Below are 14,195 nucleotides of genomic sequence, written 5' to 3' on the forward strand. Positions count from 1 at the left end.
TTCCTTTGGTATATTGATTTCTTTAATTAATTTAGCAATAATGAGGATTGAGGTTGAACAAAAATTCGTTACCAGATGCTAATATTATCTTGTCTCTTCAAAATTAATTTAAGGTTAATTATTTTTAATGCATGAGATGAAGAAAAAAAACTTGTCTCTAAACTGTACCAATAAATATATGTTCTTAAATAATGGGTATGATATTTTTTCTGTTCATAAATGTTCTTAAGTAATTTTATACTCTCCCTATTCTTAATTACTAATCTTCATTCCTAGGATTCTATTGACCAAATCACAGGAAGTGAGAAACTTCATAGTAATAATAATAATAAATTTATTGATAGTTAATGTTGTTTTTACAAATTTATTCTTTGAGAAAGAAAATTTGTAAATAAAAAAAATAAAAAGCAAGGACGGTCATGAGCAAGTGCAACACAGCCCTTCGCCCAGGGCCTCAAAAAGCATGGTATCTCAAAATTTCAATTTGTTAAATATTTCTAAAATATTTGTTGTTGATGTTTAAGTATAAGTTATCTATAAAAATTAGGATCTTGTTTTTCTTTTGTTAATATATATCCACCTCTTTTGTCTTTCTTTTTCTTATTCTCCCCTCTCTTCACAAAACATCACGCATGAGAGAACCATAACCTATCCCATCTTTAAGAGGACCAACACTCATCAGGGTTCCATACCTAAGTCAGATTCAGGGACAAATAAATCATATATCACACAATTAATTCCTAATTCAAAGATGCCACCTCAAAATTTTAACGAGTAAGCATATGAGGAATGAAGACTTGCAAAATGAAGCATTTTGAAGGATATTTTTTAACTTAATGGTCTATTTTTAATCTAAATTTATGTTGATGTAATTTGGACTTATTAAATATTTTGGGGTTAAATAGTGTTTACCACTGGTAATGTTAGCGAATTTTGGTTTACAACCTGTAATATTTTCTCCCAATTATCTCCTGCAATGTCAAGATTTTGTCCGTTTAGCCCCTTATTAAACATGTTAACTTAAGATTATGTCATTTTACCCCTTGTAATGTTAGTGAATTTTGGTTTACCCCCTCGCTAAGATTGCAACGTCATCGTTTATGAGAAATCTTAAGCCAGCAAATTCATTTAAGGACTAAAATGACAAAATCTTAACATTACAAGAGGATAATCGAACAATAAATACTACAAAGAGGCAAACCAAAAATCACTAATATCGCAAGGGTAAACACTAAACACTGTTTTATCTAATATTTTATGCCTCTTTTTGATCCATTTCGATAATTTATGTAATTGGTACTTATTAACGACTTATCCATTTTATTTTAACTAGCAGGCCAGGCTGTGTCTAACTTATGTCCAAAAAAAAAAAATGTTTATGTTATGGTCGGTTTGTTAATAAAAGATGTGTCTTATGTTATGGTGAGTTTGTTAATAAAAGATTTTTGTTGCTACTAAAATGAAATTAAGGGTATTACTGGTATTATGAAAAGTTCATACCAAAACTCATGTATTCTCTTTATATATAGTATAGAATAGATATAGATATAGATACACTTGGAGTTGTATGATCTATATCTTGGTATTTAATTACTTTATACAAAAAAAAAATGTATGTATCAAGATTGTCAATATGTGTGATCACTACTTTAATTTGCCTGTATTTGCTTATGAGTTGTAAATTTTAGAGACTAAATTGACAACTTCAATAAGTACCTTCCCCAAAATCATATCTTCCTCACTAATTGGTTTATTTTACCATTAAGTAGACCTAATTCCTCAGTATCATCAACCAACACAAAGAAAGTTGCAATATATGATCTTGGAAAAATTTACAAAGAAAGTTGTATGATCTATAAAGGACCAATTATTTCCAACCATGTTTTTTTTTATTTAAGAAGCCAAACTCCTTTAATCAAAACTGCTACTTACACAAGACAAATGGTTAAACCACCACCCATGTAAATCGTGACTAAAGTCTTTTTTGCGAGACTTAAACCGTCATCAAGATATAGTTTTCACCTTTTCAAGAAACACCTCGACCAATACTTCATTGTGAGCAAAATTTCTATTATTTATTTTTTTCCTAATGATCCAGCAACTAGCATACCACACAACATGAATACACAAACGAACTTCTTTGCCAAATGCAAAAGAATTACAAAAACAAATAAATCGGAAATAAATACATAACTAGTGATGTAATAGTATGTGATCCAAAACCAAACCATAAAAGTTTGCTTGTTTTTTGACAATAACCTATGTTTGGATGAATGGTGAATTATTAGAAAAAGTACGATGATATCGTAATTATATTGAAACTTCAAAGAATATTTTTTTTCCAAAATTACGATAGTTCATTATAATTCTATCAATCTCACCGTTAACCCAAATACGTATTAAAAAATTGGTGTTCAAGATATCCATGTCGAAAACCAAGATTGTAGGGATTAGGAAAGGTTGAAGTAATATTAATCCCAACACCTGGTTTGTTCTCAAAGTCATCATAACGTCCAAATCCATTAACCCCAATATTTGGTGAAGACATGTTCGATTGTTCCATCATGCATTTGCTAGCAATTTTTCCAAGATTCTTCTTTAGGTCCTCAATAGAAACCTTTAGTTGGAGCAATTCATTCAAGCCAAGTTCATCAATAGGGCCTTCCCACCAAAATTGCATTTGCCTAGCTTTCCTCACATGATCTATCTCCTCCCCTTGTTTTTTCTCAATCTCGAGATGGCTAAGAAGTTGAGTTAGTTGCATGTTGAGATCGCGGACATTAGAATTTCTATGAGCCTCAACAATTTGGTTAGAACTGGATTCTTGTGGAGGGTTTCGGCTCAAATAACGATCAATGATGGATTCAACTTCTGGATGTCCAAAAGAGAATGCCTTATCAGCCGGAGAGAAAACGACAATTCCAATCTCCACTCCACATAGTGTGCAAAGCTCACTGGCCTTTTTGAAAAGTCCTGAACGACGCTTAGAAAAAGTAACTTGTAAATGACTTTTTTTAGGTATTTTTTCAATAGGGATTTTTTGACGACCCAAACTAGACTTTTTCTTTAACATGGTGTAAAGAAATGGTATTGCGAAGATGAAATAGGGAAGAGGAGAAGAAGGAAGATTGCTTCTGCTTTTGTTGTTCCAGGAGTGGAAATTTACATGAGTATATATATTGATAAATCTTTGATTTGCATCTAACCCAATCAATTTTCCCTTTTATATGTTTTATTACTTTTTATTATTAGACATAAACTAGGAAGTTATATAATCTTTGACCTTAATACATATTTAAATACGAAACGGAATTAGTTGGCACTATACAATGTGTTTTGGTACAATAAATGATTTTTACTCCTACCATATTATAACACTTTTTTTTTTGGTCAAGATAATACATTTAATTCTTGATTTTTTTTTTTGGTTCAAATTCTTGATATTATTTATTTTGTGCAAATTGTAGGCCGGTATTATCTGGTTCTACAATTTTAGGAAATAATACCTCGAACCAAATATGACCCGCACAATGTAAGGCAAAGCTCTCCCTTGAATTTGAAATTTAATTAGAGATGAAAAATAAAATAAATTTTGTCATTAAAATTATATGCCCCTAAGCACATCAAATTTAATAATCAAATTTTCTCTCTAATTTTTTAGTTATTTTAAGTTTGTCTAGTTGTGTAAATTTGCATAATGTGAATGATAAAAAAGTTATTTCTTATAGAGTCCAATAAAAATGAGTACTACCGTAATTTGATATGTCATTAATAGTTAATTAGTTGGTACAATGTTGATTGATATTGAGTTTTGTGGAGAGAATCATTGTTTGATCTTTCGCAATTGCAATCGAAAGGTGGATGAAACCACTTGATACTAAAACCGACCTATAAATCAGATAAACTGACGATGAAAGTCAAAAAAAAAAATTGGATATGTCTAATTGACTCAAATGAATGGTTGAGATTTTACTCCACTCTCCTGTCACCAACTCACCATAGAAGATCGCCTCCCTTGCTATTATTATCATTATTTTTATTATTATAAGAGGCAATTTAGAAAAACTAACATTGTTGATAAATTTATTGTTATTATTTTTTTGGTAGATGATAAATTTATTATTATTTTTTATTGAATTTAATGAATATGCACCGATGGTATAAAATAGTTTTATACGATCGTCCAATAAAAAACTATCATTTTGTCATGTCATATCAAAAAAGTGGGATAATGTGAGGTGATATGACAAAAAAAATATTAGTTGAAAATGTAAAATTATTTTATAGGGCATATTCCTTTCTCTTTCTTATTATCTAGATTAACTTTTGTTTAGTATATAGATTCTCATAAGGTTTTCTTAGAGGTTACGACCACACATAAATTGGCTTTAAATATGAAGCAAATTTGCAGCCTGAAGTAATTTTTTTTTTCATTTCAGTATTCGGCTCACTGGACCGCTTAATCTAGTTTTGAGGTGAATTTTGATATTAAGTGATTTCAGCCTCTTCCGTCGCAATTGCGATGGATCGAATCGTAATCTTTCATATAAAATCCAGCGTCAATTACCATTGTAGCAATGATGGGTAACCTTAAGTAACTTTTTCTTTCTGTATAAACCAGTCTCTGTACCAAAAATAAATTATGTATCAATTCCGACATTAAGTGGTTTAAGCCTCTTTCGATCACAATTGCGATGAATCGAACCATCATCTTTCCTATCAAATCCAGCATCATTGTACCAATGGGTAACCTTAAGTAACTTTTTCTTTTCGTATAAATCAGTAGTCTTTGTACCAAAAACAAATCAGTATTATATAACTTTCCAATTATGCAGTCTTATAAAGTACATTTTCGATATAAATATATTTCCCAAACTTGTTTTTATGAGACAAGATATTTTCATGGACGTTCATTTTCATTCAAAACAATCATTTTATACCAAAAAAAAAATGATTGACTTTCCCAAACTCGTTTTTTTCCTTTGAAAAGGTTGTAATAATTGGTCCGCAAAATATTTTCCATTGATTCATTTGAATATATTTTGGTTAGAAAACAAGAGAAAATATATGTATTCAAAGGCTTCATTCCAATTATGCTGTACGCATATTATTAAGAGGATTTTTTTAATCGAGTATTAATTAATGTTCACAGTTGTTTGTGATTTTTGTTTTCTTTTGGTCGGTGAGCAGCACAACAATATTATATCTTGTATTAGGCATAACAATATTATTTTTTTAAAAACAACTACTCCAAATAGATTTTAATATAACAAGATTATGTTTAATTTTTTATAACAGATAAAAATGAAATATTAACCAACTAAACTCCTCAGCATAAGGTATGCCGAAAAGGCTACAAAAGATTACAAAGCGTCAGAAACGAAGTAATAACAAGAAAAATTATTTCATGCCCAAACATATAAACGGGATTGACTATCACCTATGGTAATTTGAAACTAGATCAATGCTTGTTGTCTTCAACCACCAATATAATAGAGTTTGACCTTGTTCAACAATTGAGGTAGGGGCGACTCTGAGTTTCTGAATAGTTTCTGATTTCTTTCGTTCCACACAATCCAGACACATAGGAGGCAAATGAGTTGCAAAAAAGAACGTCGTGCTCAAAGACCGCTGGAAAAATAAGTAAACGATCTAATAGATTTGGAGAGTCTGTCGACGAAAAACCAATCCACGATCTAACTATCGACCAAAGGGAACCAAAAGTATTGCACGAGAGGAATAAGTGCTCAGCTGATTCAACACCGCCGCAATCGGAGACGCAAAGGTGAGCGCTTGGAGTGATGATGCTTTGAGTTACCAAGTTTGTTTTTGTTGGCAATCTGTCACGCAAGAGTCTCCAGGCCAAAATAGACACTTTCAAGGGACATGTTTGTACCAAATAAGTTTTTCTGCTGCATCCAAAGTGACATGCTGCTGAGAAGTCAACAACTAGTATTCACCATGAACACGGTAACCTTGAACCGAATCAAGTTGTCACTGCCACATATCTGAATGTTGGGCTTGCAAAAAGAGATTGTATCACCCAAAAAATTCGTAGCAAAAAGATATAAAATAATTTTTAGTGAAAAATTATTTAAATTTTTTCTCATTTGAAGCTTAATTAAAAAGGTTATAACAAAAAGATAAAATACTTTAAAAATCATTTTTAAAAAAATTGTGATAAAGAGATGGGATGAGTAGCACAACTAATTTGAGCTAAGAATTAAAAAAAAAAAAAAAAAGGATTTATAGGGTTCAAACATTCACAAAGGAGAAAACAAACTAATTACTAGATTTGGCTTTTAATTTTATTTGTCACAAACATATCTAAGTTTAAAAGGTGGAGTGGGTAGCTCATATTTTTTTTAACTTAAAAATGGTGACATCTCATTAAAATTGAAAATTTTAGGAATTTTTAAAATTTTATGGGCTTAATTAATAAAATGGTCCCTTAAAGACATTTTTGGTTTCATTTTGGTCCCTTAAAGAAAAAAAGGTCTAAATAGGTCCCTTAAAGAAAAAAAGGTCCGAATAGGTCCCTTAAAGACATATCCGTTAATCAGTTTGGTCCTATTTAGACCTCTTTTTAGGGACCAAACTGGTTAACGGAGATGTCTTTAAGGGACCTATTCAGACTTTTTTTTCTTTAAGGGACCTATTTGGGCCTTTTTTTCTTTAAGGGACCAGTCTGAAACCAAAAATGTCTTTAAGGGACCGTTTTATTAATTAAGCCAGCCAATTTTATGGGTATTCATCATTTCACATCATCAGGTTGCATGTTATATCATTTAACATATATCACGTTACTATTTTTGAGTAAAAAAAATAGGGAATTATCTAAATGTGATTTCTTAACTTAAAAAAAGTGTAATATCATTAAATTGAAGTTTTTAGGGACGGGCCAAAATTTAGTGATTTTAAAATGGGGATCAGTAAATAAAAATAGGGGATTTTCTTCGTTTTTTTAGGTGACTAATTCATGTACGTTCTTTTGTTTAGTGCGAGTCCCTTGCAATTTCAAAAATTGATTTGTTTTTTTCAATTCTTAATATCATATGTCACCCAATATAATTGTGACATGTGGCAAGGCAATTGCTTCCCCTTCAATTATTGAACACTTCCCTTGAATCCAAGAGGTACCAACTATCATGAATTTCCTCATGTAGTCTCTAACACACCTACATGCACTCGTCTTGCCTAGCACATTGTGGAATCCCACGCCAACATTATACTTGTACAGTTGTACCAACTAAATACCGATTTTTTGCCACCGTTCATGTTGTTGCTCATGTTTGGACTGAATGTTGTTGTCACACACATTAAATTGTGTCCCATCCATTCCACATACATATCGCCTTAACACCTTGTTGTTGTCCCTGTTCTTGCGCATTATGCCAAACACAATTATTTCTATTATTCCATAACACCCACGCCAACATTGCAAAATTTCCAGTTACATATTTATCTTCATAGCGACACAAATATCCATAATAACATCCTTTGGCGTGTTGTAAGTTGAAACCATGACAGACTCATCACATCTATACCAATTAAAGAATAGATGAAAGGAAATTAGAAGATATAAGAACAATGAGCTTGACAAAATTAGAAAACTACAAAAGATGGCTTCAAAGCAGAAGAGCGGGCAAAATATACCCAACAGAATGTCGCAGATGTTGAAAGTGAACGGGTAACAAAAAAACATAGAATGTTGAAAATGCAAAAGACAACTGTTGTTGTTGCAAAAGTTTGTGCTCGGACTTGAATGAGAATGAACTTGGTGTGTCATTGCCTACTAAGAGGCGGAACAAAGGTTGTGTTCAGACTTGAATGAGAGTGAGAAGAGTAGTAGAGTTTAATATAACAAAACAAAGGCAAACAAGGTATTGCAAACCCTAACACACATGCGGCTGCAAAACAACTTCTGTACGAATTTTTTCTACAATTAGCAGTCACTTTTGCTACTATTATTGGATGACTGAAATCGCGTCGCAGTGGACACTAAACTACTCTGCAAAACTGTTGTAGCGCGCAATCAGGGCACTATTGACAACACTGTTACACTGGTATAAATGAAAAGAAAGAGTTATATTTTGCAACAATGCTAAGATTTGGTGATATTTTTAGTAAGAAAAAAAGTGTAAAAAAGCCCAAAGAAAATAATCAAGAATTAGGAGATAAACAACAAAGTAACTATCAAAACATAAGAGAGACAAGAATGTAAGATGGAGCACAATCAAACATTCTGCTCCCTATATCTAAAATAAGGCCCCGTTTTTTTAAAGCTTATGCAAACAATTTATGCAATTTTTATATATTATTATAAGTTTGTCAAAGTATTTTATGATAAAATAGCTTATAAAATTACAATTTTCACTAATGTGAACTTATAAAATAGCATAAAAAGCTAGGTCAAACGGACACTAAGAGCATGATATGCCAGGCGATCTGCAAGAGAGTTTCTTTGTGCCAAAAGGGACTCGAGGATTGCGCAACAATGGATAAGATCATACAAATAAAAACGGAATTGGACCAAAAACTCATGAAAAATTCACACCAAAATATGTAAAAATAAAAATTCTTCGTCATCATCTGTATAAAATAATGTATGTGAAAATCACAAGGCCAATTGCAACCAAAAACAAAATCCATCAAGAGAATTGCAAAGCAAAGTATAAAGCAGCAAGAAATCAATTTAATGAAACCACTAACAAAAAATCAACCAAAAATATAAGAAAACCATCCTGAGTCATCATCCTATAACTGATAACTTCTTTGAAGTCCATCTCTTTTTGACATTTTCTATGGCTTCCTCCCTCATCTTCACAAGCTCGCGAAAACTTTGCTGATACTGGATATCAATTGCTTCAAGCTCCAACTGTAGCTCGTTTAAATGATCTTTTTCCTGTTGAGTAAGAAAGCATTTGCTTGACATGTCAAAGTTTATGGATGGACTGGACCATGAGACTGCTGAGTTCTCTGATTGATTATTGTTTACATTGGAATTTAAGCCATGGGATCCCTTGCAACATTCATGAAGAATAAAACAATCAGGCTCTACACCTTTAGAATCAGTGGCAACTGCAATCCCATACTCAGCTGAAATATCTGATGAAACAGATTCTTGTTTGTCCTGCTCTTCCCCGTCAAGCTGTGACTGACCTAAATCCTCATACATTGCCTTCATATCAAAGTTATTTGATCCCAATGACCAATGGCAGTTTAACTGTTCACCATTCTGAGCTTCTGAAGGACTGTACAAATTATCTGCTCCAGATGAGAAGTTCTCGCACAAGGGTTTCCAGTTAGGCACAAGCTCAAAAATCATGTTGTGTATTAGCTCAGCAATGACAGCTACATCCTCATCCTTGAGCTCAAGATGTTCCACCATCTCCTCAGCAATTGAAATTGTTGTGTCGGAATCAATATAGAATGGAAAATGGATATTCCTAGCTCCACCTACAAAAACATAAATTAATAGCAATTAGCACCAAGTAAAATTTTAAAAAAACATGAATCATACTCACCATTAGCATCAGCAATTCGCAGTGTAAGTGAAATTGTACGTTCAGCATTCTTCTCCCCTCTTAACCTAAATTCATTGTTCTCTGTCTTCCTCATGAGATCAAGAATTGAAACTTGAGAAGTTTCTTTAATTCTTTCCACAGAGGAGCCATGTGATGTATGCCTGAGGTTTGAATCTATCTCCATGGGATGGGGCTCACAAGTTGGTGAATTCATTGATTTAGTCGGGGAATTAGGCAGCAGCAGGGGATCATGATAGATCTCCTTCGCATTTCCAGTTGCGAGGAATGGGTCTTTCAGCAGTTCAGATGCAGGCAATCTCATAGATGCTGGAACTAAACACTTCTCTATAAATTGCTTCACTTCAGGATCATTCACTTTAGCAAGAGAAGCAGGCTTTATACCCTGAAGCAAAAAACTTGTGAGCAAAAGCTAAGAACAACATAAATTCAGAATAAATAAGCAACTTCAATAGAGGAAGAAAACATAAACAACGTGAAAAATTCAATGAACTCTAATGCCTGCAAAACTTACAGAGGTAACTTTCTTATATATCTGTGCCGGATTTTTGCATTCACTATACGGGTACTCACAGGTGATCATTTCCAAGATACACATGCCAAAGGAATATATGTCAACAAGTTCATTGTATTCTTCTTCATAAAGCTCTGGGGCCATGAATTCCGGAGTACCTGAACCAAGCAAGTTTAAAAAATTATTTATATTTAATTTGAAAGGTTTAACCAAAGTGGTAAGCTACATAAAAGCTCAAGTATAATACCAATAACACTCCGGGCAGTAGGCTGCTGCATGACAATTGCCAATCCGAGATCTCCAATCTTAACTTGTCCATTATTCCCATTAACAAAAATGTTATCACATTTTAGATCCCTATGAATAACAGGAGGATTGTGACTGTGCAGAAAGCACAAGCCACGAAGAATCTGCCTCGCCCAGTTCTTGATTGCCTTCATATCCACATTCTTATGCTTCTTACGATACCTACAATACAAAGCAAGATCATCATAAACAATCCATCACTCAAAACAAAAGTATAAATCACAAATCAAACTCAATTCAACAAATCTTACTGCCTCAAACTCCCAGACGTGAACAATTCAGTTATCATATTGATAGTCCTGGTCTTTTCATCCACCCAAGAGCTATAGAACTTAATGATATTTTCGTGTTTCAGTGACTTGAGGAGATGAACCTCAGAATACAACTTCTCCAAATTTTGGGGTGATTGCATAACATCCTCTATACAAATTCGGTTCCAAGCAACTTCGATTCCATCTACTTCATCAAAAGCTTTATATCTATAATAACGTAATCAATGAACCAAATAAATAACCTAAATGCCATAAATCAATAAATAAATACATAAAAAAATTAAAATATTGCAGTTGATAAAGAGGAAACCATACACAGACTTGAATGCTCCTTTCCCTAACAGTTCATCATACTGTAAAACAAAAAAAAACGAAAATCAATCATAAAAATAAACATGAATAAATCAACCAAAATTCAACATCAATAAAAATCGAACTCAATTCAAAATCAATAAAAATTAACCAAAATTCACAATCAATAAAAATCAACCGAAATTCAGAATCAATAAAAATGAACTAAAATTCAAAAAAAAAAAATATAACATACCCGTGCGTAACGTAAAGTTGGATCTTTCTCCACAATACCAACATCATCAAAATCACAATCCATCGCAACACCAAAAAACAAGAAAAAGCCCTCCCAAAAAATCAAAAAAAAAAAAAGAGGAGGAATTGAACGATTATTTAGGTTATTAGAGAGTGAGAAGACGAAGAGAAAGAAAGAGACGGCAGTGTTCAGAAAAAGCTTCGGAAGCTGCGGAATAAGGATCAAATGCCGAACGAAAACGGAATCGGAATCGGCATCCGACGGAAGACATATCGGAGGATTGAAATTGCATGATGAAATTAGGGTTATGAAAGGAACGACGTAACTTTATTGGAATGTTCAAGGACAATTGAAACGAACGGAATTCCATATTTCCTTTATCTGCATCTTCTAGAGAATGAAAACCCTAACCCTAATTCTAACTCTAACCCTAATAATCGAAAGTGAAAAGGTTGAATGAAAATTGGGAATGAATGAATGAATAGTTGTGGTGAGTTTGAGTCTTGTTTGGGTTTAGGTGTGATAAGAACTGAATTTGTTGTTCTACGAAAACGGTTGGTACGGGAACAAGCTGGTACGTAAATAAATGAATAAACTCTACTTTGTATTTAATTTTCTTTTTATAGATGAAAATTCAATTCTATAGGCGGCGATTTATTTTGACTGTGATGTGAATAACAAACTTCAATATATGATAACCTCAAACATTTTTTTGACCGAAAAACAAACTTTTTTTTTTTTCACGAACGGAAAAACAAACTTACTAGTTACTAGTATAAGATAACCTCAAAAAATAAAACAAAGCAACAAACTTAATAATAGTAATACTTTTTTTTTTATAATACAAAAGATAATAATACTATTTTTGAGAGGAAAAAAAAAACTTGAAATAATAAAAAAAATTAGGAAAATGTTCTTCTTAAGGTCTCGAGTTCGATCCCCTAGTGTCAATTTCGGTGGGCTAAGTCCATACAGAGCAAAAAAACTTTGACTTTAAATGAGACCCCCACAAATGGGCGGTGGGATTGGTCTTGGATTAGTCGTCCTAAGACCGGATACCAAGTTTTCAAAAAAAATAATACTTTTTATAATATTAATTAATTAAAGATAATAATACTACTTCACATTTGTTTTAGACACATAGTACTTCACATTTTTCTTTTGACTACATAATAACACTTCATATTCTTAGAAATGAGTATTGAGTCTAACTCATCATTACAAAACCGGCTTGTAAGATGAGGATTGCCTCTAGTATATAAACACTTAGTCAGACCATCTCTCAACCGATGCGGGACTCTTAACACACCCCCTCACGCCCAGCACTATTGGGCTTGGTGCGTGGATATAAACTGTAAGTGACCCGATAGCGGAAACCTGATAACAGGTGGCCCAACGGATCGTGGAGAGACTCTGATATCATCTTAGAAATGAGTATCGGGTCTAACTCATCCTTACAAGACCGGCTTGTAAGGTGAGGATTGCCTCTAGTATATAAACACTTAGTCAGACCATCTCTCAACCGATGTGGAACTCTTAACACACATTGTTTAAAAAAAATAAATACTTCACATAAAAAAAGACAATAATATAGAATTAATTTAATTTGTAGAACTATTTTAAAAAAAAATATTAATTTGTAGAACTATAGTACAATGCATCTAATCAAATCAATGTACGATGTACCCAAAAAAATTTAAAATGTAACTATTTGGTTCGAAGTAGATGGATGGGAGATGAGGTGAGGTGAGGGGGTAATCTTGACCAAGAAAGTTTCTTTTTATTAAATCTTTTTTTTAAAAAAAGTTTTTTATTCTTGAAAAAAATAATTTAAAAACAAAAACAAAAAGTCTCAATTATTAGAGAGATTTGATTGGTTAAAAAAAAAAACCTTTTAAATTGATAAAGAGAATATTTTAAATTCATAGAACATTTTAAATTGTGAGGGAACATTTTAAAAAATTTTGTTTTTTCAAAAAAAGATTACCCATCACCTCCCCTTCCCTCCTTCAACTTCGAACCAAACAGACTCTGGTCTAGTGGTAAAATAATAGGTCTTTAATTCGAGAGTCTCAGATTTGAGCTCTAGTGTCTTTAGATGGAGGTAAATGTAATTATCTTTATAAGCGTTCTTTGACATGTAAGACCTTCCTTACCTTGAACTGGAGCATCATCCTCTCACCCTAAATTTTTCTTATAAAAAAAATGTGTACAAAAATGTAAAGTGCATTTATTTTTAAGTTCTTTTATCATAAACTACGTCAAAATATGATCCACTCTTGTTTGTAAAACAAATAACAAAATAAAATCAACTTGTTCGTGTATTCTTAGAAATGAGTATTGGGCCTAACTCAACCTTACAAAATCGGCTTGTAAGGTGAGGATTGCCTCTAGTATATAAACACTTAGTCAGGCCATCTCTCCACTGATGTGCGACTCTTGACACACCCCCTCACGCCCAGCACTATTGGGCTTGGTGCGTGGATATAAACGGTGGGTGGCCCGATAGCGGAAACCTGATAACAGGTGGCCGTGGAGAGGCTCTGATACCATCTTAGAAATGAGTATTGGGCCTAACTCAACCTTACAAAACCGGCTTGTAAGGTGAGGATTGCCTCTAGTATATAAACACTTAGTCAGGCCATCTCTCCACTGATGTGGGACTCTTAACATGTATCGAACCCTCGTACACTCACGTATTCACTTTAAAATATAAAATAAAGTGCACTTGTTAAACAATAAAAAAAAAGTGTTAAAAAAATTCGTAAGTTTTGATTTTTATGAGAAAAAACATATAAAGATTTGATTTTTATTGGTGAAAACTTATGAATTAACATAAAACTTTATTTATTTGCATAAGCTATTTTCATAAGCTCAAAAATAAATCAAATTCAAACATACCCTTAGCATTTTATTTTAGTTTTTAGGTTTTTTCTAAACTATCCCTTCATTGGAAATTTTTTTTCTATTTTTTATTGTTCTCCTATTATTTTGTTTTAATTTAGTTTTTG

At 32.5% G+C, this 14,195-nt stretch overlaps 2 protein-coding genes across 2 annotated transcripts; both read right to left on the reverse strand.

Moving 5' to 3' along the window:
• Positions 1 to 2,383: 2,383 nt before the first annotated feature.
• On the reverse strand, positions 2,384 to 3,073 carry LOC123905350 (agamous-like MADS-box protein AGL61). Its single transcript, XM_045954956.1, has one exon. The coding sequence runs from the start codon at positions 3,071 to 3,073 to the stop codon at positions 2,384 to 2,386; it is 690 nt and encodes a 229-aa protein (XP_045810912.1).
• A 5,491-nt stretch (positions 3,074 to 8,564) lies between these two features.
• On the reverse strand, positions 8,565 to 11,807 carry LOC123911165 (serine/threonine-protein kinase WNK8-like). The gene is made up of 7 exons (XM_045962533.1): positions 11,185 to 11,807; positions 10,953 to 10,990; positions 10,617 to 10,844; positions 10,307 to 10,527; positions 10,060 to 10,217; positions 9,528 to 9,930; positions 8,565 to 9,459 (listed from the first exon to the last, which is right to left on the reverse strand). The coding sequence occupies exons 1-7, from the start codon at positions 11,245 to 11,247 to the stop codon at positions 8,753 to 8,755; spliced, it is 1,818 nt and encodes a 605-aa protein (XP_045818489.1). The 5' UTR covers positions 11,248 to 11,807; the 3' UTR covers positions 8,565 to 8,752.
• Between the last annotated feature and the right edge of the window lie 2,388 nt (positions 11,808 to 14,195).

Source organism: Trifolium pratense, linkage group LG2, assembly GCF_020283565.1.
Source record: "Trifolium pratense cultivar HEN17-A07 linkage group LG2, ARS_RC_1.1, whole genome shotgun sequence".
NCBI classification, from domain to species: Eukaryota; Viridiplantae; Streptophyta; class Magnoliopsida; order Fabales; family Fabaceae; genus Trifolium; species Trifolium pratense.